At 41.7% G+C, this 25,613-nt stretch overlaps 1 protein-coding gene across 7 annotated transcripts in view; it reads left to right on the top strand.

Moving 5' to 3' along the window:
- AGPAT3 (1-acylglycerol-3-phosphate O-acyltransferase 3) overlaps positions 1–24,363 on the top strand; it is an 84,608-nt gene extending 60,245 nt beyond the window's left edge. For all 7 annotated transcript variants that reach the window (XM_066314103.1, XM_066314100.1, XM_066314099.1 and 4 more), the window contains 8 exons: positions 8,375–8,601; positions 13,020–13,189; positions 13,377–13,538; positions 14,988–15,141; positions 15,561–15,663; positions 18,043–18,118; positions 20,280–20,478; positions 21,312–24,363. In XM_066314103.1, coding sequence (XP_066170200.1) covers positions 8,424–8,601; positions 13,020–13,189; positions 13,377–13,538; positions 14,988–15,141; positions 15,561–15,663; positions 18,043–18,118; positions 20,280–20,478; positions 21,312–21,400 — 1,131 coding nt within the window. In that variant the 5' untranslated portion in view covers positions 8,375–8,423 and the 3' untranslated portion in view covers positions 21,401–24,363. The remainder of the gene's footprint in view (positions 1–8,374; positions 8,602–13,019; positions 13,190–13,376; positions 13,539–14,987; positions 15,142–15,560; positions 15,664–18,042; positions 18,119–20,279; positions 20,479–21,311) is intronic.
- The last annotated feature ends 1,250 nt before the right edge of the window (positions 24,364–25,613 follow it).

Below are 25,613 nucleotides of genomic sequence, written 5' to 3'. Positions count from 1 at the left end.
TCCCTTTTGCCCTCGTGTCTCTGTGCCTTCCACTAAAGATGAAACCAGGAGTAATCTGTGTCTACCTGGTTTTGGTTTTCAAAATCAGGCTAATTATGTGATTGTATGCTTTGTAGAACAACGTAAGTTACAGGGTGTTTATTTGTCCTCCTGATGGCAAGCAGGTAAAAGAAAACTTGAGCTCAAAATCTTGGTGATCAGAAATATTCCAGTTTGGGACAGGGTTTGTTAAGGCTGAGTTCTACAAGGGCTCTCACAAGTATCTATAAATGTGCATATACCCACAAAACCCACCTGAACTTGTGAGGAATGAGGCAAACCCGCCAAATGTGCTATTATTATCTAATCCAAATTTAATATGCAATTAAGGTTTTGTAATTACAGTTCCAAGAAAAACTAATTTTGCCTTGCTCATGCTGAAACAAAAGCGTGAGAGTGCAGACTGAGGGATGACAAATGTGTGTATCCAGGGGAGAAGCAGCACACAAACACCTACAAGCAGTTGTAAGCGACATACTCCAGCAGAAACTGTTGTAAGTTTATTAAAACATAAGACAGTGATTGTCTTCCTGAAATAAAAACAATGATGCACAACCAGGTGTTGAAGTTGTGGGGTGCCTTCCCTGGACAGCTCAATGCAGAGCTCTGTGATGTCTTGTGAGTATGGGAGGCTGTTTTGTGGGAACAGTGATGTCAGCCTGGTGTGGTGAGGCTCAGCCATGACATCGAAATTGTCTGAGCTGGTTTACCCAGGGAACTCGTGATAGAATCTCTCTGGTTTCCCTCTTGTGAACAGAAAATCCCTGTGAAAATACCATTATTTATTTTCTTTGTCAATGAAGAGGTGCAAGCAGTGAGAGAAATTCTGCAAGAATTTCTGTTTCCTTGTGGGGGTTGTCTTCCAGCCAGCAGATTTTCAAGCAAGTCAGGGTTCATTTTGGTTATCTAAGCCACTTGTTCAAATAGAGGCAATGTTAACTGAGGGTGTATGCTGAGGAGAAATTGGATTTGTGCACGCTTGCTCTCTTTTTTTTGTGTCAAGTGTGATACAAGCGAATGGTTGAAATTAAATTTGGAAAACAGCCATTTTAATATTGCTGGTGTTTTCAGCTGCAATACTGTAGCAACAAGTTAGAGGAACTATAACTTCAGCCCTAGTGGTGGCATAAGCACAGTGCTCTTTGCAGCTCTTGAGGCAGCTCAGTCATGTCAGTAACATTGGATTTAGGGCAAGGAAGAGGGAAATCTGCCCCTCAGGCGCAGTGATGTGTAGTATTGAGAGCTGTTGTTTTTTTTGTTTTTTTTTTTTTTTTTCCCCTTCTGGTTGCACTGAGTTGTTTGAGTGCTTTTCTTTGCTTTGTTATTATATGCTGTGGTCTCCTCACTAGAAAATCCAAGTTAAACAACCGGTTATCTTGGTAATTTTTTTCTTAGAGAAACCTGTATCTTGAAGATAAGAAGGAAATGTAAAAACTTCTCAGTACATCTAATTCTATATGCCTGTGAAATGATCATGAATGCCAGAGCCATGTGCATAGCTTTTTATCTTTCTTTTTTTTGTTTTAACCTCGAAGTATTGGCATCTCATTAGGATGATGAGTCAAACCAAAGGCATTTTATTTGATGGAAATAGTCTTATCAAAAATCTCTAGAGACACTGAGTCAAACCTGTTGATGTGACTGGAAGTTTCTGTAGCTTGAATGCCTTTAAATCAAGCCCAAAGTAAAGAATATATTTCAGACAGATAGTGGTGACAGTTTTTCACTCTTGACCTTTTCTGGAAATTGGCTGTGGTGCTGTTTCAAGGCCAAGATGGAAGTTTCAAGGAATGAGTTTTCATCTGGTTTCATGATGGTACCATTTTTTTTCTTTTTCAGATCTTATTCTTAGTTCTTCCAACTAAAAAACAAACTTCTATCTCTGTGACCTCAGTTTAGCTTCAGGTTCTTTTCCATACCCTTCAATTTTAAAAGATCATGACAAGCAGGATTTTTAATGAACTCTGAATCAGCCTTGGATCTCACTGAGGCATGTTCAGGGAAATTAAACCTATATTGTGTGAGAAACTAAGATAATCTTTCTGTCATGCTCAGGTTTAAAAGGCTGGGTCTGTAGTAGACAGTTTGTAATGCTGTGTGGGATGCAATTGAGTGGCTGTCTATTTTTGCAGCTTATCTGGAGAATCCCTGGTACAGACTGTTCAAATGGGTACCAAAACTGTTGTTATACCTTATTTGCTTATTTGCTTATTCTCTCTGACTCACTGCTGTTGATCTAAGCTCTGTTTTCCAGCCTACTTAAACACCTGTGGCTGCCAGTGGTGGTTCTAAAATAAATGAGGCTTGAGTGGAGATTGCTTTTAGTGGTGCCATGGCAGAGTGGGCAGGAGTCTTGGGATGCTTTTTTTAAAGTCTGGGGCAAAGCCCTGGGTAAATACTCTCTCCACTGGTTTTGTGTGGCTTCTGCATCATGGGGGTTAGGCTCCCAAATTCCTAATCCCAGAAGGAGATGGGGCAGAGTGTAGGAAGTCTGACATCAGCCCAACAACCTGTCATCTTCCTGAATATTTTCCTGTTTTCATGATTGTTTGCTGTGAATATATCATTTTGCTTTTAAAAGCTGAATAGCCACTGCACTATTGTCTTTCAGCTACAAGAGAATTCTGTATTTTGCAAGGAAAACTTATTTTAGTGGTAACTGATTACTTCTAAGCATTGATCATAGATGATCAACATATTTTTGTGTGGAATGTCCCAGAAATGTCCAGGAAAATAATCTGCCTCCCCTGTGGCAATGTGGTATTTCTGAAGGATTCTAAAATAATCTGATTGGAATCTGTACTTTTATTTATCTGACAGAGAAGTACAGGCAGGGCCATTGGAAGCTTTTCCTTCATATCTCTGCCCTGACTCTTGGGAAGCTGCTGAGTATTCTTGGGTTTTCTGATCTCAGAAGGAGAGGTGAGAGAACAGACACACTTAGGCAGGTGATTTTCGTGCTTTTGAAAGAGAAGTAGCCTAAGTTGGGTCATCAGAAAGGCTGGAAGGGTAGAAAGTATACTGAGAAAAAGGCATTGCCTTGAGCTCCTGGTTTCTGCTGCTTTTATCTGTTCCCATGCTCGGGAAGCAGCTCATGCAACAGGTAGCTCTCACTTTGAATAAAACACAGCTTTTATTTTCCTGGTGTGTTTTTGATGAGCAGTGTTTGTAGAATTCTGAAAAATCGTCAGGAAGCTCTTGATGGGCAACAAAATGCATTTTTAGGTACTGCTTCTGACTTGTAACATCATTAACCCTTCCTCTCAGGCAGGGTTTGTCAAGTTTATACAGACATCAAGGAGGCTTAGAAAGCTTCATCTGAAAAATACAGTATTTTAAACTGTGGTGGTGAAAGGTAAAATTCAGTGATCTAAAAGTTTCACTCATTTTTCAAATAGCAAAAGTAGGTAAAATACCAGATTTCAGGATGTCTGTAGTTGGTTTCATGGGTGGAGGTAAATATGGCACAGCAGAGATGGCAAAAGCATGTTCAGAAAAACTGAAGGCAAAAGTCTACAAGTGTAAATTTCTTCCAGCCACAGTTTTTGTTGTTGTCAAGCACATTAATTCTCACTGGGTTGGAATATTAGGATCAGTAGACCAGTTTCTAAATTCATGCTCATATTCATGCAGACGTCATGAGCTTCAGAGGGATTGCACACACATGACATCAAGAAATTAATTAAAATCTGGAGTTCAAACAGAATATACTGTCTTATGGTGGCTTGTAATGATTAGTAGCTTAATTTTTAATTTTGAGTTCATAAATAGCTATGTGTCACAAAATGCTGTAATGTTAATTTTGTGCATTTGAGGTTTTTTTAACCTGATTTCTTAATGAAATGGTGCTGATGAAGTCACACATCTCTCATTCTCCCTTCTAATGGCTTTGAACTCGGTGGCAGATTCCAGTGACACTTGGCAGAGGTAGAAGTCTCCAGGAAGCTTTAATCATTAGGACTTCCATGGATGTAGAAAGCTGGGTAAAGGAGAAGGGTTATATTCTGACTTCTGCTGGGAGGCACTTAGTATCTTTTGGAAACCACAGAATCCATGTGGACATGAGGCTTCAAGACACAGCTCTGTCCTCAAGTCCAGGACAGACCCCCTGGCCAAGGCTGAGCCCATCAGAGATGCTGGTACCACCTCTGGGGTAGTGTTCTGGAGAAGGAAGGTGGGAAAGAAGTCCACAGCAGCAATTGTAGCCAGAGAGAGGAGTGTGAATATTTGGGAGAAGCAGAAGTGCAGAAGGAGGGGCAGGAGGTGCTCCTGTCACTGGAGTGGAGATTCCCCTGCAGCCCCTGGAGGAGCCCACACAAGAGCCTGGAGAAGGCTGTGACCCTGTGGGAAGCCCAGGCTGGAGCAGGTTTGCTGGCAAGGACTTGTGACCCTGCAAGGGATCCACTCTGGAGCAGCGTGTTCCTGAAGGATTTCACCCCGTGGAAAAGGAACCAGGCTGGAGCAGCTGGTGAAGAACTCCTATTGGAGCAGTTGATGGAGGACTGTCTCCTGTGGGAGAAACTCCACTCTGGAACAGGGGAAGTGTGTGAGAAGTTCTCTCTCTGAGGAAGAAGAAGGAGCAGAGATGAGTAATGGACTGACCACAGCCCCATCCCCTGTCCCCATGCACTGCTGGGTGGAAGGAAATACAGAAAATCAGGAAGTTGAGCCCATCAAAAAAGGGGGAGGGGTGGGGAGAAAGTGTTTTAAAATGTGGTTTTATTTCTCATTACCACACTCTGCTTTGATTGGTAAGAAATGGAGCTGATTTCCCCACATGGAGTCTGTTCTGCCCATGACAGTAATTGGTGAGTGATCTCTCCCTGTCCTTATCTTCATCCACAAACCTTTTGTTGTGTTTTCCCTGTCCAGGTGAGGAGAGGAGTGACAGAGTGGCCTTGGTGGGCACCAGTCTTCCAGCCAGGGTCAGCCCACCACACCAAGACATTTGTCTCCTTGCCCTTTTCTTGAGAAAATAAAGAAATAAGAGAGAGAGTCCTGAAGGATAAAAGCCATTTTTCATCAGAGCAGATAAAAGATCAAGACCAGGCTGGATGGGGCTCTGAGCAACCTGGTCTAGTGGAAAGTGTCCCTGCCCATGGTGTAGGGGTTGGAAGTAGGTGATATTTAATGTTTCCTTCTACCCAAACCATTCTCTGATTCTGTGAAAGCAGAGAGTGTACTAGAATTTCCCACAGTTCTCATTGTGGCTGTACAGGAGGAAATGAAGGTTTTGTGGTGAAAGGTCAGTGCAGGGAAGTTACAGTGTTTTAGGAAGACAAGAGCAAAAATTACATTCTACCAGCAGATCTTTAAAAATGCAGATAATATGAGTAGGTTTAAAAAAAAAGGAAAAAATTAATACTGCTGAGACTGTCTTAGACTGGCATAGATGTTTACTTCCTGGATACTTCACTGAGCTGATCTTAATACATATATCAAATGCAGAAGTGGCACTTTTCCTTGTTTCAGCAAATACTGATTTCCCCATCCTCCCCCAGCCCTGACCATGGGATACAACAGAACAGCTGCTGACCACCTTTTGCCTGCTGCCCTGTCCCTAAATTGCCTACATGGGCAGGGAAGCAGAAAACGAAAAAATTCCTGGATTAAGGTTAACTTTTAATTATCTTTAAAGTCAAATACAGTTAAGTGAGGGGTTGTCAAAACAGAGACTGGCAGGTTCTTTATCCAGCAGCAAAACTGGAAGGATCAGACAACAGCAACAAGACAAGAGGAAGTGGTCTCAAGCTGTGCCAGGAAGGCTCAGATTGGACATCAGGAGGAATTTCTTCATGGAAGGTGTTGTTAAGCACTGAAACTGCATGGGGAAATGGTGGAGTTATCATTCCTGGAGGTTTTCAAGGAGTGACTGGATGTGAGATTTAGGGCTGTGGTTTAGTTGACGTCAGTAGTTGGTCAAAGATTGGACTCAATGATCCAATTGGAGGGTTTTTCCAACCTTAATGATTCTGTGGTGCCCAGCATGTGGGGCAGGGTGCTGGTGCAAGAGTGATACATCCTGTTTTCCATGTCTAACAAAGCTGGAGAAACCATCTTGCTGCAATGGAAGGAGGGCTGTGTCCTTTGGGCTCTGAAAAACAGCAATGTCCTTGATGTAAGAGACAAATACCAGAGTGCCATAGACTCTGCTCGATGCCAAGAGGCTGTGGAAGTGGAGCCAAACCATTTAATTTGAGGACAGATAATACCTGACATTGCTATTTCTCCTTGTGCCATTTGTGTGTGCTTTGTGGCCCTGTCTGAGAGTGGCCAAGCTGTGTGAAAAAAAGGCTGCAAAAGCTGCTCTAATGACTGTCATAGATAGAACCATGTTGGAAGAGCTTCCAAGATCCTCAAGTCCAGCCTTTGAAAGGTTTGACACTGGACAGAGTCATCAGCAAAGCTGCTTGCACATGGCTCTGCAGAAGACAAGCAAGAACTCAAGGAAGAGCTTGCAGGGATGGAAAGAATTGTTCTTTTCTTGTTTGTTTGAACTGGCTTTTGAGATACTCCAGATGAAGAGAATGACTCTGGCCTTGGAAGTGAAAAGCTTGGTGTTTAATGTTTGGCAGTATTTATTGGAGTGTGCCAGTGGAAAAGACAAACAAGCCCAGTGCTAGGGTGCCACTGGATGCCTCAGCTGCCTCCCTCACACAGCAGTGTGAGAACACTGGTGTGATGTTTTGGCTCTGTGAGACAACTGCAGCCTTTTGGGGAGGGAAGAGGAAGGAGGGCTCCACTTGTTCTTTTACAAACAGAAGCCTCTGCTTCCCAACAGCTGTTCTTAAAGCAATTTATTAGTGGAAGAAATGTTTCTTCCATTCTTATAGGAAAACACCGTGAGAATTTAGATTATTTATCATGAGCTTCAATAGCTTCAATACTATTCATCTTGCTTTGCTTTGCTTTCTGTGGTAGGCACAATACTGGCTGTGTTCAACCAGGTGTTTTTTTTGGTTTTTTTTTTTTTTTTTTTTTTTTTTTTTTTGCCTCTCTAATGTACTTCTGAAGTGGGTAGGTTACTAATGATGCAAATGGATGTTAATTGTACAAAACCTAGACACTGTGTGCCTTGAAAGGCTGGACCTGATTGGTAGAAGAGAGGATAGAAAACAAGCTTTCTCAATAAAATTGCTGTAGAGTTTTATAAATAGCAGCACACTGTAAGCAGGTGGTGAGTGAAAATTATTTGATTCCTCACAGCTGGCAGGGACTTTATTTTTGGACAGCAGGTCCACAGCACCTTGAGATGCCTGATTTGTCCAAAGTATTTGTTACCATCTACTGCTTGATCTGGTCATTTGCCACACTTGTAAAAACTGAACATGAAAACCATCAGCAAACTGTGGCAGAAAATCAGGGTCAAGCTTTTATTTTTTGAGTGAGACCTCGAGGCTGTGGTTTGACAGCCTGGCTGGTCCTGCAGGGCTTCCAGTATCCTACAGGTCAAACAGGCCAGGGCTGGATAATGTGGGGTTTGCAATAAATGCAGTTTGGTGGCTTGGTAAATACACTTTGCTGAGTGAACGTTGTGCTGGCAGGATTTGTAGTGGATCAGGCTGGTCTAAGTTCCTGTGGCTGGTTCAGACGTTGGCAGTCTTTCTGCACCAGGTATAAATATGGCACATGCTCAGAGCTGAGTGCTCTGACTGATTCAGTGGAATCAAGATTCTGCACCAATGCCCTTTCCATATCAAGTTCGCACTGCTACACAGCCTAAGGCTTTTTTATCATTTTGCATTTTTCTCCAACACTAACTGGTATATTTGATCACAGAACTGTGGCTTGACAAAGTGAGAAGTTATTAAACCTGCTCCAGCATGGGTTCTGAATGCGGGAATACCTGATTTCCATTTCCATGTCTTAGTGTTTGCCAGAGTGATGCTGTGTGTAACCAGCCCTGCTCTTTGCAGAGTGAGGCTCCTGTTGTAGTTCAGGACAGCATCTCTAAAGATACAGCCCCTGTTTGCCCATCAGGGCTCCTCTGCCCACTGTGAGTGCAGGGCTCAGTGTTCCTCCCAGCATTAACTCCCAATTACGTGGTATTTGTTTGAAGAGAGGTGTGAGATTAGTCTCTTCAGCAAACAGTAATCCTCCTGGTGGGCTGTAAATTGTAAGTAATGATTCCTTCCTATTTTGGGCAGGGATTCACACCTTCACCAGTTTATTGTGCAAAGACCTGCATGATACAGGAGAGCACAGTGTTTATTGGGTTGGGTTCCTTTTGATGAATGAGCCTGGACTGTTTCAGGGCTTTTGCTTTGTCGTTCCTCAGAGCTTGTAAAGCCACTCTCCATTTGACTCTGTTGCTTTATTTGTTCTACTCTTTCAGGACAGTTATTCTGAGTGACGGCCCTTGCACACGCTTCTGAGTGGTTATCATGGGCTTCATTGCCTTCCTGAAGACCCAGTTCATAGTTCACCTCCTCATTGGGTTCGTCTTTGTTGTCAGTGGACTGATCATTAACTTCATTCAACTATGCACGCTGGTCCTCTGGCCCATCAACAAGCAGCTTTATCGCCGAGTAAACTGTCGCCTTGCCTATTCCCTTTGGAGCCGTGAGTATGCTGGGATGGGATGGCATGGCATGGATAGAGGTGGGGGAGGGGTTTTTCTTGGGTTTGCTTCTGTTAAGGAAAAAAAAGAAAAAAAAAAAAAAAGCACATGTATCTGTTTGCACACAGAGACGAGAGAAACGATAAGTTAGGTGTAGATTCTTTCAGAGCAGGTCAGAACAACCTTTTTAGCCTTTTTTTTTTTTTTTTTTTTCCTGGAATACTGGGAAATCATACAGAAGTCAAGGGTCTGATGTGTGTTGTCACTCAAAAAAAAAGTGGGAAATAAAGCTCCTCTGCACCTCCAACCTTTTCTGGACTGATAGGAGTAGTCTCAAACTTCTGTCTCAATGCCATCTTCATCTAGTATCAGCAGCTGTGCTAAGGGACAGTTGTGATACTGGCTTTGGTACTGAGCACATGAGCATTTTTTTTTTTAAAAAAAAAGAGCCCAAGTTTATTGTGTGGGCTGCAGAGGGAGAGGTCTGTCTTAAAGTATCTCATCTCGTGTGGATGTCTCTGCAGCTGAACTGTGTGACAAACTTCAGAATCCCCTTACACCCTTCAGTGCCCATCTCTGAGGCCAGGGTCTCCTCTTGTGAGCAGTTTGTCAGTGTTTCTTCTTTTGCCCGTGGGTCAGCTCTGCACTGAGTGCAGCTTCTTTGTTCTCCTCTTTTAGACCTTTGCAAAACTTCTTCCCTACGGATGCCTTCTTCTCACAGAGCTTACCAGAGAGCTGGATTTCTGAAAATGTTTAGTGTTTAGAAGGCTCCTTAGCCCAAATGTCACCTCCTGTTTCAGCAGTGAATCATCTAATCGGTTTCCATTCTCCATCCCCTCCCAGTGTGCACGGCCACTTACCTTGGTGCTCAGCTCAGCATCCAACTCCCACTTTGGGTAAATGAGTCACCAGAATGAACACTGAAATTACAGCTCTGCAGTCCACTGACAGGCACCCACATTTCGTAAATCATCAATGTGAAGTGACATCAACAAAAACTCTCTGAAGTGTCTGGTTCAGTCTCTCTTTAAGCTTCTTGTCCCTGCCTTTACTGTGCTTTTTGTCCTGCCTACTGAGAAGCGCAGGAGAGAGGAAATTAAATAGACTAGCAGGCAAATTGTCAGGAAAAAAGGTATTGTAATAGAAGAAGAAATTTCTATTACAATAGAAGAAGTAGAAACTTCAAAATTGGTTTGGTTGAATGAGAGTGAGGACATACAGGAGTTTTTATTTTTAATTTGCTTGTAAAAATTTCTTTGTGCTTTTAATAATCTGGAATATGATCTCATGCTGAAAACTATTGCTGCGTTAATAGTTAGGCTTTTCTGAGGATATGAGCCGCTTGCTCCTGTAAGGCTTTAGGCTCAGGCCCTAGTTAGCATTGTGCATGAAAAAAATGACACTTCAAATGCTGCTGCTTTTATATCCTCTAAACACTGGAAATAACCCACACCATTGTTCAAAGAGGTTTGGAGAAGCCGAGTAGATAATTGGGTTGTACGTAGGATAACCCCTAATGTATAACCAGTTATAAATTAACACATTGGGAAATTAAACTATGAAAATTAATGTAAATGTTATGTGGGATTGCAGAGAGCTGATGGCCTGTAATGGAAGAGCTGACAGAATATGCTCTTCAGTTGTGATATATAGCAATTTAGGTAAGCTGTGTAAATGCAGGAGCTCCAGTGTTGCCATTCATAATGAAATATATTTCAGTATGGAGGAGCTTTTTGGCAAGGAACCTGTAGATTTGTGTTCTGCTCTGGATGTTTTTCTCACTTTCTCCAAGCTGTTTGTGGTTTTAGGCTGGGGGTCTGTAAGAGAAGCTGCTCTGCCCAGCTGGCACAGGATCAGTGTGCAGGGAGGGATACACAGGTTATCCTGTATGTGGCTCTGTAATGAAAATCAGGCTCTGTTCTTACTGTATCTCCTCTCAAATACATAAAGCCCAGCTTCCAAAAGGGAGGGAGAGAGACTCTATCCAATGTTCCTGACAGATATTTGGGGAAGGAAGTCCCTCAGGCTCTGACAATAACATAAACCCATAAATTCATGACAGGTAGTCTGTACTTGCAGCTCTCCCACATCAGCTCTTCTTGGATAAGTCATACCCTTGGAGAGTGCAGCATATTTGGGTTAGTCCAGTTGCAAAAATAACCTCTCAAATGTTGGCACTTTCAGCTGAGGGATTTGCTGTGCCCCTTGTTTGCTTTGTTTCTGGGGGTCTTGTGAGGCTGCACCTGCTTTGGTGTGTGGGAAGCCCAGTGCAGAGGGTGGTTGAAACCAGGTGTTGCTTATTCCCTGTAGGAACTCTTCTGTGCAGTGCAAGTGTTCCCATTCCTTCACTGAGAAGGACGTTCTTGCTGTAGCACTGGCAGGATCAGTGCCACACAAAGGAGCTGTAACCCACACACTGAAAAAAAGGAAATGAGCCCACTCCTGGTTATAATTACATCATTTGTCAGCACACTTGTAAGGGACAATCTGTTTCCTCCTGTTAATCCTTTGGCTCGTCAACCCTCCTCTCTCAGTGTGAACTCTGGCAAATCCTCCCGTGTTTTAGGGAGAAAGGTGAAAGAAATGCTCTGCAGAAAGTCATCCACGCTGGCCTCTGCAGATTTTTTTCTCCCTGATTTTGAAGAAGAAACACACCCAGGTGACTGTAATTTGTATAAGAAAATGTAGCAGGTACCAGAGATGTTCCTCCTTGGTACACAGCCAGCAATGGAAAGGGAAAATTGCTCATAGTACCACGATGTGTTTGGTACCACTGCTCTATTCTCCTGGCCACCTGCTTGGAAGGTGCTCTGAGGACACTCTTGCTGTCCTCTTTCCCCTTTTACTGAGCCAGGATAACCAGAGAAAGGAAGGTAAGTGAGCACAAAGCATGCAAAGCTGGGAAGTAATGATAGAAACCTGTACCTGGTGTAAAGGAGCAAGACATTTCTGTCTTTCCTCTGCCATATTTCCAGTTGACTACGGTTAAGCTCTTGGCTAGCAAGGTGCATAACTTTGAAGGGCCTCCTTCAGCAAGTGCTGAAAGTGATACAGGGGAAAACCTGGTAGGTGAGTAAGTAGTCATGAGTGAAAAAAACAGTGCTAGGTGAGCTCTGTACCCTCAGCAGAGCAGGACTGGTTTTCCCCATTATTCACCTAAATACTGTGTTTGCCTTCTCTCTGGTGTGGTGCAAGACTGGATCCCAAACTCTTGTTTAACAGTATGGATAAATGACCTTGTCTGATCCCACTGATCTGAAACCATGGTGCAGGAAGGTGCTGCCCTGTTTGGCAAAACCAGGATCTCCTAATGGGAAGCTGAAAAACCTTCTGGCAGAGCCTGATAGAGGGAACAGAGGGGCAACCCTGCAGGTGTAGTCATGTGGGGAGGGTCGGACTCTGTTTAACTGCCATATTTGTGCAACCACATTTTTATTTCATTCATATCTCATTGAAATGAGAAAATACCAGTGACTACGCTTTGCAGGGAAGCAAATCTTCCTACTGGGAGGATGAACTATTCTCATACTTTTTATAGTTGTCCCATGATGCAAGCAATGCCTTCCATCTGCCTCGATGTACTGAAATGAGGGAAATAAGCTAACCATAGCAACTACAGTCAGTGCCTGCTGAATTTAAGTGGAAGAGGGTTTTATGATGAAAAAAGGGGAGGTGGAAAATAAAAAAAAGGGTAACAAATGTTCAGGGTGGAATCAGAGTTGCCGTGATACTTCTAAGTTGGAGTAAAAGGGAGGGAAAAGGGCTCATTTTCTTGCAGTAAAAAGACACAATTTACCATTCCTGTCTTTGCCCAGGTATTTTGATAAATTAGCTCAGTTCTCTGCTGTTTTTAACTCCGTGTTGATGATCATAATGCAGAACAATTAGAGCCCTGTGTTTTAATATTAAAATCTATCACAGAAGATCTATGTCACTTCATCCCTTTAAAAGACCTTTATTGGTCTGTTTACCTCCATAAGGCTGGTTTCATGTGGAGTAAAAACATTAGGCTGCATCTATGCATAATTTGTATTCCACCTGGGAGGAACTGTGCTCATTTAGTGGAGCAATCAACAGCTCCACTGTCTGTTTTCAGACATAAAAATCTTCGGGCATTTTTTCCAGTGGTCGTGAAATTTCGCATTTGTAATGCAATGCCCAAACTTGTGGCTGTTAAAAACTTGCTAAATTATCCATAATGCATATGTCTGGTGCCTTAAATACTGCTTAGGGATGGTAAATGTGGTTTGTTCTGTACCATTCCAAGCTTTTGTTTCATCTCTGCTGGGTAGGTTTGGGAAGGGGACAGTGTTGGGAGTCAGGAGAGGCTGGGCAGTGAATGGGGCTGAGCATGAAACTCTAACTGCTTCCTGTAAGGGGTACCCCTAACTCCTCTCTCTACCTTCATCATGTTTGCTAGAGTTGGTAATGCTGCTGGAATGGTGGTCAGGCACAGAGTGCACCCTGTTCTCAGACGAGGCCACGGTGAAAACCTTTGGGAAGGAACATGTCATCATCATCCTGAACCACAACTTTGAGATTGACTTCCTGTGCGGCTGGACGATGACAGAGCGCTTTGGAGTGCTGGGGGTATGTGGGCCATGAGCTTTCCCTTCCTCTGCAGGGTGATAGGTCTGTTTAAAACCCATCTCTAAACCGTTTCCTTGCATTTAAGATCCCAGATACAACTCCATCACCTTAGCTTTAATGTGTTTGACCTCGTTGCACAAATCAGCAAATGACGTTTTCGGATTGTCTCTTTTGTTTTCTCTCCAAGAGTTCCAAAGTTCTTGCTAAGAGAGAGCTGCTATATGTGCCCCTAATCGGCTGGACGTGGTACTTCCTTGAGATTGTTTTCTGCAAAAGGAAATGGGAAGAGGACAGAGATACAGTTATTGAGGGATTGAAACGTTTGTCTGATTATCCCGAATATATGTGGGTAAGTGTTCAGTCCCTCCTCTGGTATTGGCTGCGAGAGGTGAAATGGTGACAGACTGGTGCCTGTGGCTTTGTGTGGCAGGAGAAGGTGTGCTCACTTCCAAGTGTTTTCAGGGAGAAGTCATTCTCTTTCAGGAAGTCTTTTGGGATATGCTGGTAGAAAACTGCCATTTGCCTGCAGGTAAAGGAAGCCATTTGGGAAACAGTTCTTATTCAACAGAAGCTTGAGAATAATTTATAAATCAGGCTTGTGTGATATTTAGCAATTTTATTCAGACTTATTTTTACCTATTAAAGAGCCTATATTTGCTTACTCCATCTGTATAAGAACTTCTGAGGTAGGCTGAAAAGACACATAAACAAAAATCTTTTTTGGAGAAGTGAGTGAATTGGAATGCTCAGACCATGGATTTTGATAGAAAGTTCCTGTTACTGTGTTCGTTGATCTGTGAAATTACAGGTTTCCCAAAAAGTCTCTGAGAACAAGTGGCAAACTTATATCTGCTTCTGCAGTTACATTTTTTCCTTTTTATTTTGACATTATTTAAAATCAAGGGTAAAACATCTCTGTTTCATTGTGTGCAATGCTGTTGAACTTCACTGCAGCAGCACAGTGGTGTAATCAATCCATTAACCTTCTTAGAGCTTTGAATGCAAAGGTTTTGATAAATTCTCAGTTTTGCTTTTATAGCAGCACATGCAATGTACAATTATTTGGCTTATAAAACATTAAGAGGCTTTTTATGCATTTTATCTGAGTTTTCAGTATTATCCAGTGCAAGTTGTTAAAATGAATAGTGAAACATTAAGCCTTAACTAGAATATTGTGAATGCATTGTAATTTTCTACCATTACGAAGATAGAAAAAGTGAGAATCTGGAGAATGTATTTTAAGCTACTTAATTGCTTGAATATATGGATATGAATTCTATTGAATATATCTTCCTGATTAGTGTGGGGAAGAAAAGAAAAAATTGAAAGAAACCCTACCAATTAGAAAATCTCAAGACTGAACTTGAGCTTCAAATCTATACATTTTAATGATTCTACAACTAAGAACCAGGGACTAGTCTCTAGGGAGAACAACTAGAAAATATAAGTGCAAAATGTAGTTAGCATTGATTATTTAAATCAAGACTTCCTGCTTGGTAATTGAAATCATGATTAAAATTGACTTGAGAGAATCAATTTACTAATTTCTGTGCATTCTAAATGCCATAATTAGGGCTGTCTTTTTGTCACCTTAAATTTGGTACAAGTGTCGTTAAATGTAAAGGTAATGGTAAATGAGCTGGGAGCTGGTGCTTATGCCTAATACTTGGTGAAGAGATGAGGCAACTGAAGTGTATGCACATGTATGTTTACCTTGGAAAAATTTTCAGTGCACTGCTGGGTTTCTTTTGTTATCTCAAGATATCCTTGGGGATTTTTTTTTGCTTTTGTCTTGCAGTTTCTGCTGTACTGTGAAGGAACTCGTTTCACAGAGACCAAGCACCGCATCAGTATGGAAGTAGCTGAATCCAAGGGGTTGCCTAAACTGAAATACCACCTGTTGCCCAGAACCAAAGGTTTCACCACTGCTGTCCAGTGTCTCAGGGGAACAGGTACTGCCAAGCCTTGCAGCACTTGTAATGTGTGATTTAGCACACTCTGTGTAGCACAGCACAGTCTGCTCTTTTGTTCATTACAATTAGTGAGCTGGCAGTAATGAGGATCCAGCCTGTCAGCTGGTAATTTGTAAATTGCCACAGAACTGTCAGATACCAGTCTTAAAAAATACTAAAAACCTTTTTATGTTGCTTAGGTCATCAAGTCATCTGGTGTTTTACAGAGCTGGGAGTGTCAGGGGTCTGGTGTAGATAAATGTGATGTGTAAACACAGAATAGTGAAGGGCTCTAACATCATTAATGTGAGGCTTGCACAAGGCTCTGTTTCTGTCTCAAGCAAGGATGCCAGAAGGTGCTTGCTAGAACTGCTACTGTAACAGCCCTGTTTTCTTTTCTTTTTTTTTTTTTTTAACAGTTTCAGCAGTGTATGATGTAACACTAAATTTCAGAGGAAACAAGAACCCATCTTTATTAGGAATTCTTTATGGAAAGAAATATGAAGCAGATATGTGTGTAAGGTGAGCATATACTGGTAGAGGTGAGCCCTAAGATGCACAGTTTGGCACATTGAAGTGCATTCAGATTTTAGAATGTAATTTCCTTTCCTACAGTCCACTTCTCCTTGTCCTTCAACTGTCCCTTGTAGTAAGAAGTGTAAAGCTCCTTTACATGCCAGTTTCTCTCCCTCACTCACATGGTTTGATCAGCTGATTAAAAATTTTAAAAAATGCTGAAATTCAGACATCATATGAATGAGGTGGGACATTGCTCACATTCCTCACTGTTCCTTTGCCTCAAAGAGTAGCTGCTAACACCAAACCCCATGCAGCACGTAGACATTTGCATGCACACCCACCCCTTCTCTTTCTTGCTTTCTCCTTGCTGCCTTCTGCTTCAAAGGCTTCCTTGTGATGATAGAAACTACCAATCCTGTTGAAATTCTTCTTTTCCCTTTTATGTTTGGACCTGAGACATGACCTGGTTATTCTTTCCACAGTCCTTTGGACAGTTTGCTTCTGCTTCTCTGGAGGCTTCACCCACCCTTTGGAAAACATTGCTGTATTCTGGTGATGAGGTTGATGCTTGATTTTTAAAAGTTAAAAAAAAGGGATTCTTTTTCCTCCACCCCAAAACCTTTCCCCTATGGCCTTGGGTCTGTATGTTGCTGCAATATCTGCAGCATTTTAGTTTCTCAGCTGAAAAGATGACTGTGGAGCCGTCCACAGAGAAATGGCGTTGCTCATTTGCAAGGGGTTTAATTTTCACTATTTACACTTGCCAAACATACTCCTGATGAGGAAAGTGAGCAGACAATTTGCCAGCCAGCAAAACAGCTGGTCAGGCAGTTCCATACTGATGGCAGATGCATGTAGGATATCTAGCTGAATCTGGGCTGCACATGCATGGATGCACATTTGTATAATTACTAATTATACACTGAACTGTGGCAGGCTTCAGATAAATATCTCTTTTTGCTAATGGAGGTGCAATTTTATTTAATTTCTTGGAGGGATTATGGGAGAAAAGAAGAGAAATGTAGTTTTCAATACTCTTAGAAAAGGTTTGGGTTTGTAAAATTCTGTTGAGGATGATGTTGCCAGGTAAAAATACTAATTGTACCCTACAAATAGTTGTGAATAGATAATTTTGACATAAAAAATGTTTGTGGATGGAATGAATATTATCAAGCTGCTTTTCTAGATTTTTTTCTTTGTTTTGGGGAAGAAGCTGTGATAGTAAGGTGACTATTTTTACAGATTTTTTTTTGCTGAAAATGGAACATGTCCTTATTGTGCCAACAGACTTATCGTAGCTCAGAGAAGGGAAGCTCATAAGCTCTTGTTCTTGGTATGTGCAGACGTAGTTACCTGTGCAGAGGTAAGCAGCTTAGCTCTGCAGTGGATCCAGTCTTTACCCTGCCTGCCTCCAGAGGAAATGATCAGGAAATCACCAAATGTTATTGCTGTGAGTCCCCTCTAGTGGTGACAGCAACACCACAGCAACTTGACCAGAAACCTTTCAGCAAATGACTTTTCACTGAGCTTTGATTGAACATTATTTACATGAATTGAACGGTTTCTCTTATTAGAGCTCATGTAGTGTAAATCTGCCACATCTGGTATTCAGTTGGCTTACGGGATGCAGAGATCATTAGAAATGTGTTAGAACATATTCACAGAATCATTGAGGGGTTTGGGGGTTTGGGTTGGAAGGGTCTCAGAAGATAAAAGAATGCAGGGGAATGGTTGGCTCTTCACCACTACAGAGAGGTTCTGACAAGGCACCTGTTCTCAGTGAAGTCAGGTCAGGGCTGGCACTGGGCACAATTGTCACACACCCCCAGAACTGTGTGCCTCACAGTGGGGCACAGAGGAAAAGAGGGACAAGTGCACTCACTGCAGATGTTTTCCTTAGAGATGGTATGAGATGAATGTTCAGTTCATTACTCTCCCATTACTTCCAAAATAGGGTTTTCACTACCAAAATGTAACAAACTATTACCCTTGGGTTTTCCACTTGCTTGATTTTCCCAGCTCAGAGCGCCTCAGTCTGAGCTCACTGAGAATCAGCCAGTGGTGGATCTGGTGAAGGAGGAACTGTGTTTCAATGGGAAATGCTTTTTTACTGATGTAAACTCCTGAAACTGACAGGAGCTTGTATGGTTTCTTTTGTTTTAAATAGCACCCAATTCCCAACCTAAAACCTCAGATTCTTAAGTCGAAGTTCTCTGTGTTTAAGACCTGTGCCATCAGTGATGGTGTTGCCTGTGATTTGTACCCTTCAGTGAGTGGAAGATCTTCTCTGACAGAGGGATAAAATCAAATACTTGGATTTTCCCTTAATTCTTTTCTTTTTGTTTTTCTTTTTTTCATTTTTTAATTTCTCTACTAAACTAGGAGATTTCCTCTGGAGGATATCCCTCAAGATGAAAAGGAAGCTGCAAACTGGCTTCATAAGCTTTACCAGGAAAAGGTAAACAGCTTTGCTTTCTCTTCTGTCTTTTGGGACTTGCACAGGGGAGTGTATTAAGGCAGTGAATAATACACACTCCTGCACTGGATGGAGAGGATATGATGTATAATTAAACAGCCTTCCCCTCAGAGTGTTGGAAGGAGCAGGACAGAGGAGCCCCTTGGCAGCAGAGGGTTGGGTAGTGAGGTCTCGAATTGCCAGGAAGCACAATAGACTTCAGAGGTATGCCTGAGCAGTGGAAGACTAATAGCAATCCACTGTCTTTTTACATTTTTCAGCTCTTGGATCTCTGTCATGCATTTCTAAAAGCTCCATTTTCCCTGTGGGTGTTTTTAGGCACTCGAGAAGAGTGATAACTGTCTGTCAGGGACAGCCAGTCCCAGCTTTCAGCTGCAATTGCTCTTTGCTTTCATTTTTCTCCCACTGTCACTTTCCTTCTGCCTCCTGGTAATACTTCTGCAGTGGTGTGTGACATGGGACAGACAGTCCCATGGCAGGAACTGATAAAGCACATGCCCAGCGTGCCTTCAGATGGCTCAGAGCTTTTCCTTGTGTCATTTCTTTTTCTAACCTTAGATGGTTATTTTCTTGACCACAGATTAAACACTTCTGTGGGGAGTAGGAGAGAGTTGTAATGGTTGTCCACCATAAGTGGTGGATTATTGAACTTGAAAAGTGTATCTTGATTTCTGTGTTGCTTATCTTTGTGGGAAGACAGCAGAGCACAGAAAGTTTCATTATCCTAGGCTTTCCCCAGCTTTGATGACCTGTGCTGCAGCACTGCCAGGCTGATGCTCAGTGTCTTGGTAGGCAGCAAAGCAAATTGTTCTGAGTTTCATTATATTTATTTCAACCTAATTTGTTTGAATATCTGAACTCTGATTCAAATAAGGAGAGAGGTTATCTTACAAGGAGCAGTAACTCATTATCTTCTCCCCTCACCTGCCCTTAGCAGGTCTATAGAACCAAGGAGTCTTTGAGGTTGTAAAAGGCCTCTAAGAACACAGAGTCCAACTGTCAACCCAGCACCACCACCTTGTGCACCACTAAACCATGTCCTCAAGTGCCAAATATGGTTTTTTTTTGAACACTTTCAGGCGTGATGACTCCACCAATTCCCTGGAGAGTCTTATTGCTTTACAACCCTTTTCATGAAAGTTGTTTTGTGTTTTGTTTTTTTTTGGTTTTTTTTTTTTTCTCTAATGTCCAATCTAACCCTTGGTGCAATGTGTCACCATTTCCTCTCATCCCTCCTGATGTTGGCTGTACCTCTGTTCAACTTTGCTGTGAGATGTTGACAGGGAGGTATTGCTTATGGACATGAGTATTATGCATATTAATCTTACAGTGTTAGCAATGCTTTGTAATTGGAATTCCCTCATTCCATTTATTGCAAAGATTTTGTAACTGGAATCCTCTTCCTGCACAGAGGATGTGTCCTCAAAAGGCTGTTGACCATCCTTGGATGGTCAACAAGGAATAGCAAGGAATGCCTTGAAGAAATAAAAACAAGAAATGGCCAGAGTTGAGCCATCCTTGGTAATGGCTTGGAAACCTTAAAGAACAATCTTACAGACTGAGGGAAGGTGATGATGGGCACCTTGTTCCTCTGAGTGATGTGTTCCAGGATTGCACCTCTGCAGGCTCAGCTTGGGATGCAGTGGCTCAGTTGCAGTGCTGGGATTAGGGCTGGTGTGGTGCTGTCTCTGCTCTCAGCTCATGCCTTGCCCTCCCCTCCTGGCTCTCCATACAGCATTTTTCTGCTGTGCTTTGCTGAATCATGCTGACCTTTCTGGAAGTAAAAACAGAAAGGAAAAGCACCCAGCTAAGAGGGCTGGTAGTGTCTGAACTGGTTTCTGTCCTGAAGCTGCCCTAAATTCCTAAGCGATTAACAGGCAAGATGAAGGTATTTGGTAGTGGAGAGGATGATAAGGTTTCAGTTTTTGATGGTTCCAAAATTGCCTTCAAAAGGCTTAAAGGTCTCTTGAATGGTCAATAGAAATTCCCAAATAAGTGACAGCAGGTGGAATTGGATGCGGTGCATTCTTGATGAGTTTGTACCACAGATACTGTCCTTGATGTTGTCCTGGAGCTGACTAATCTTGGGCTGCTTGGTGCAAACTTTATGAACCTGTTTTCTTTTCTTTTCTCTTTCCTCCAGGATGCATTGCAAGAGATGTATAACCAAGAAGGTGTATTTCCTGGCAAGAAGTTTAAACCTCCTAGGAGACCATGGACTCTCCTAAACTTTCTATTTTGGGCCACAGTTCTCCTCTCTCCTCTCTTCACATTTGGCTTTGGAGTTTTTGCAAGTGGATCACCTCTCCTTATCCTTGCTTTCCTGGGACTTGTAGGAGCAGGTAATAAAAACAGAGATGCTAAGCCCAGTGTGACACATAACAGGATCCTTTACCTCCAATAAGTTCTGTGTATTAATTAATAAGAATGGGGCTTGGAGGAAAATATTTGGAGCTCACTCACCAGTATTTCTTTCTATTACACAGCATTTTTATTGTTTCAAAAGCTTTAATCTGGGCAAATTTTCCTTCATATTTTCAGCAAAAGCTGTAGTAGTAGCAGCAGATGAATCTTGTAGCCCATTATTATAATACCTGAAGGAACAAATACTTTTACTGACAACTTGTCTGTGGATTAAAAGAACAAACAAAACCACCAGCACAAAAAACCAAACCAAAACAAACCAAAAGCCTCACAATCAATCAAACAAATAAACAAAAAACCCAAACCAAACAAAACAGAAAAAAAACCACCAAAACCAAAACAACAACAAAAACACAAAAAAAAAAACCCCAACCAAAAAATCCACAAAAACCCCAAAAAACCCCCACCCCAAAAAACATCATAAATACCACCAAATTCCCCCCACCACTCCTGCAACAAAAAACCCTTAGCAATAAAAGAAGAGGAAATAGAGGGAGAGGATATACTTTAGTCTTCATGCTACATGTTAACCAAGAGAAGCAGTAATTATATTTTTAAATCTGGATTGTCCCTCTTTGGGTGTCATTTGACCTGTGATCCCTGTGCAGCCTCGTACAGCACTCAGTTGGTCACTGCTGACTTGGGGATTGGGTTAACTCACGTGGGTTCTGCCTGTGTGTGTTTACATGTAACTTCCTAGATGCTTGGACTGGTTTTAACGTGCTTCTCATTTCTCTATTATATTTTAAAGCTTCCTTTGGAGTTCGTAGACTGATAGGAGTAACTGAAATAGAAAAAGGCTCCAGCTATGGCAACCAGGAATTCAAGAAAAAGGAATAACTGATGGCTGCAGTTCAGCACATATAACCAGACTATGGTATCCGATTAACTTCAGTTAAAAAACAACAACAAACACTTAGAAACTATCTTTTTCTTAATAACTGATGACTAATATTAATGAATAAAACTTGAGCCAAGAATGAAGAAGTTGGAGGCATCGGCTGAAGAGAATGCACCAACCTTCTGCCTGTTCAAGGATTACTGTAGTCAAGCTGTGGGAGAAATTCTGGGGTGGGGTGGAAGAAGAAACTAATTTTTCTTGCTTTTTGGGGGGACTTGGGGTGGGGGAGAAAAGAGGGCATTGGCCATGGCCACGTGTATCTTCAGATGACTGAAAACACTGGTTTCTGTCAAGAGCACTACACTCACTTTTACAACAGGAGCCATTGAATGTTTCCTCTCGCTAAAGCCAACGTAATGTTTATTGATTTCCAACTTCTCTTACTAATGAGCCAGGAAAAAACACCTTCCTTAAATGAATTGACAGGTGTTCATTGGGTTAGAGTCTTTTTGGCTGTGTTGTCATGGCTACAGATGAAATCCTGTTTTTATGTTACACTGACACTTTTTATTTTCAGGCAACATCTTATGACTTCTGTAATGCAGGAGAATGGATAGTGGAGTTTGGAAGCAGCGTATTATCCATCAGCACATCCCATAGAACAGATCCAGTAGGATAAAATTCTCATCCTATCTCCTGCTAACTGCTCAAGGCTGTTTAATTTCAAAATGCTATTTGTCTTGAGTGTTGTTTGCCCTGTTTCACATCAAACATGTTCCATAATTTTGAATCTGTTTGGGGTTTTTTTTAATTAGTGGTTGACCGTGGGATTTAGAGTTGTGCAAAGAAGGAAATTTTTTCAATTATCCTTTTATTTCTGTTTTCATCTCTCATTACCAAAGTCCAGTTCAGCCAACCTCTCACAGTAAACTGGGAGGCAGCACTAGAAATCAGCACAATAGTTTTCAAAATGTCTTCTTTTGCAAAAAAATGTGAAAAGGAGAGGTCTGTAGCAGTCAGATTTTGAATGCTGGCATCTCTTGAACTTCTAATGAAAGTTTCAACATGGATTTGGATGGGGCCAGGACCTTACCCTGTGTGCGTCAGGATAGGGTATGCTGCTCTTTTGATTTGATCATGCTTTAGATGTTCATGTGAAGTTTTTTGCAAGGTGAGCTGTGCTGTTAAAAGAGCATAAGGTCTCTTCAGGGATTTTAAGTAGTTTTGCTTGTTGACATTTTGGTCTTCACTGAAAATTAGAGCTCAGAATCATGTCTGTACCTGTCTCCTTTTGTTCCTTTCTTTTTCTTCCTTCCGTTTTTTTACAAACGCACATTCAGAGATTTCTGTAGGTTGCTGCTGTATGCATAGCTGGTGAAATATTTGCAAAGAGATGGTAACTATACCTGTGTGTTTAAGTCTGAAGGTCACAATCTCCATTTGGCTGCTCGCAGAAGTGGGTGAAATGAGTCGCAGATCTACAGCTGAGGGTAGAAGCTAACCCTCAGGGTTTGTATCTTTAACCCAGCTGCCACTAAAATATTTATCTCACTTTTGTAAAGAGCAGATTTTATCAAAGAACTGGTTGTTGTTTTCATCTTTGCTCCAGTAACCAAGATAAGAGAGTAATAATTTACCTTCTTTCCGAATTTGCTCTTAACTGTTGGAATGTAACCTATTCTCCTACAGGTTTTTCTGTTTTCAAACACTGGAAGAGCAATTTTGTAACTTAGAAAAATATTTTACTTGGGGTCATTAATCACTTGTTCTGTCATGCACTTGATTTTTATTTGTGGTCTTTTCAACAAGAGCATTTGAAGGATGACCTGAGTTCTGTCTGTCTCCTGTTGGACTCCACCTCACTGAACCCTTGTACCCAGGCCCCCAGTGTTAGTGTGTCATCTTTGTCCCCTCAATAAACCTTCCCTAAGAGAGGGGCTGCAAATCTGTTGCAAATGTTAGTGGAATTTGAAATACGCTTTGGGAACCGAGGAGAGCAGGGCCTAGCCATAACTCTGTTTTCCTTGCTGGATGTTTTTGTACTTTGTCTTCAAATACAGTCAGACATCCAAATGCTGATAAAGTTAACTCTGGCTTTTCCCTGTTTTTAACCAGAGGACTGAGAACAGTGTGGGGTTCGTTCTTTTTTTTTTTTTTTTTTTCCCTCTTTCTTTTTCTTCTTAAGTGATTCAGTAATGGGTATAATTCTTGCTTCCTAGAAAGATGTTACAAATGCTGTATACTTGCTTCCTGAAGATGATATTGAGTATATATAAATTGTACTGGCTTAGCAGAAGAGGCTTGCAAAGCAGGCTGACCATTGACTATGTTTTATACTTACATTTTGAGCAGTATATTAATGGGCATGACAAGAATTTCACAAAATAAATCCCTTCTTAATGCTGAGAAGAGGGGAGCTGCTTAGAGGAGAAAGGAATTAATGGCCTTTCTCTTTACAGGATCCTTTTCTCCTCTTAGTGCATGTAACTCCCTATTCAGGATCATGGGATTAGTGCATGTACATCAAGGGGAGAATAATCAACATTTCATATTTTCTTATCATAACTTATTGGTCATGCTTTCTTTTTGAAAATATAATAAATACATCATCAGATACTTAAATTTTGCTCTTCTAAACAGACATATCAGTAACCACTTGAAAAACTGAAACCTACAGCAGTGCACAAAACAGTACAAAACCAACACAAATCTCTTAATTTTGAATTTTATCTCTCGAATAGGGGTTTTTATACATGCGCGCGCACACATACACAGAATATGTATAAATTAAGATGACTGGAAGTAGCTGAAGTTAATGTCACTAATGAAGATTAGCAGGTGGATTGGATTGGAAAAGTGAGCATAGATTTTATATCTTATTTTCTTCTGGTTTAATAGAGCATAGCTTGTATATTTGACTACCAAGCCCTTTAAGAGCAATAATAAACAAAAATATATCATGTTTTTCGTCTTTTGCTTTTCAACCGTGCTAGGTTTAATAAACTTACAGCTATGGGAGTGTTTTTTCTCTCCACCTTTCAGAATTTTCCTTTATTGTTTATTTGTTTGGAGTAAATAGAGTTATTCAGTATGGACTTGGAAGCTGACTGCCATGGAGTTCAGCATTTACTCCGAAGAGAAATGGTTCTCAGACCAACGGGAACAGATGATAAGTGTATGCTTTTGGCCTTGGCAGCACTTCTTATTGTCACCAACAGCAATGATGCTGCTCTTCAAGTGGGATTTTCAGTTCCAAAGTAGAATCACATTGACCTACATCTGAGAACCCAGTGAGAGAGCTCGGGGACTGCTGGCCATGTGGCATCTCTGAGTTGGGAAGGCACAAAGAGCTGATGCTGAAGAAGGATGTGGTATCCAGAGGCCTTGGCTCAGTAGGATTACAGTTATCTTTTGCTCATTGTGGGCTGAATGTGCTCTTGCAATTGACTTTGCATCACTGAGCAAAATATCTGTCTCTGGCACAAAGAGCATGGGCAATGTTCCTTTGTTCTGCTTTAACTAATCTCGAAGGGCTCTACACTTAATTGCTGACCAATGAATCTGACTGCTGCCTGTGTCGTAATTGCCTGGCATTCACAGGAGAAGTGGGTGTGTCTGCTCACTTCCACGTGGTACCTCTTGTCTCCATCACCAATGTCTGTATATTTGCTCACCTGCATCTTCTGCAGATGGTTTGGTTACAACCTCTTAGCAGGAACTCGGAGCTTTCCAGTTCAGCCAGTCCTACAGCAGCTGTCTCACATGGCTGGGGTTTTGTCTTCCTGAATTTTGGTGCTGGTTGACAGCCCTAGGTCTGAAGTGACAGGGTTGTGTTTGTGTTACATGATAATGCAACTTTACTGCTTCAAAGCAAAATTTTAGCAGGGAAGAGAAGACATTCCCAGGCCTGTTCACACATGCCCTCCCTACCTGGCAACAGGGTCCCTCTGGTGAAAGGGAGTTGGGACAAGGATTTTACTAAGAGTTGGAATAATGAGAAAGCAAGGGAGTCACTGTCCATCAGATATTTGCTGAAAGTACTGTAAAAGTACTGTTCTGTACCCCAAAACCTGGTTTTGTTTCATATACCTTTTGAAGAAATGTGGGGTTGGAGGCTTTTAATAACACTGACTTCACACTACACAGAGCGTTTCAGATTGAAGACAGACAATCTGATGTATTCTGGCATCTTGGAGAAGTATTTGCTAAGGA

The sequence above is a fragment of the Sylvia atricapilla genome, chromosome 2 (genome assembly GCF_009819655.1).
Source record: "Sylvia atricapilla isolate bSylAtr1 chromosome 2, bSylAtr1.pri, whole genome shotgun sequence".
NCBI classification, from domain to species: Eukaryota; Metazoa; Chordata; class Aves; order Passeriformes; family Sylviidae; genus Sylvia; species Sylvia atricapilla.
This window is presented reverse-complemented; position numbering and strand designations above follow the sequence as displayed.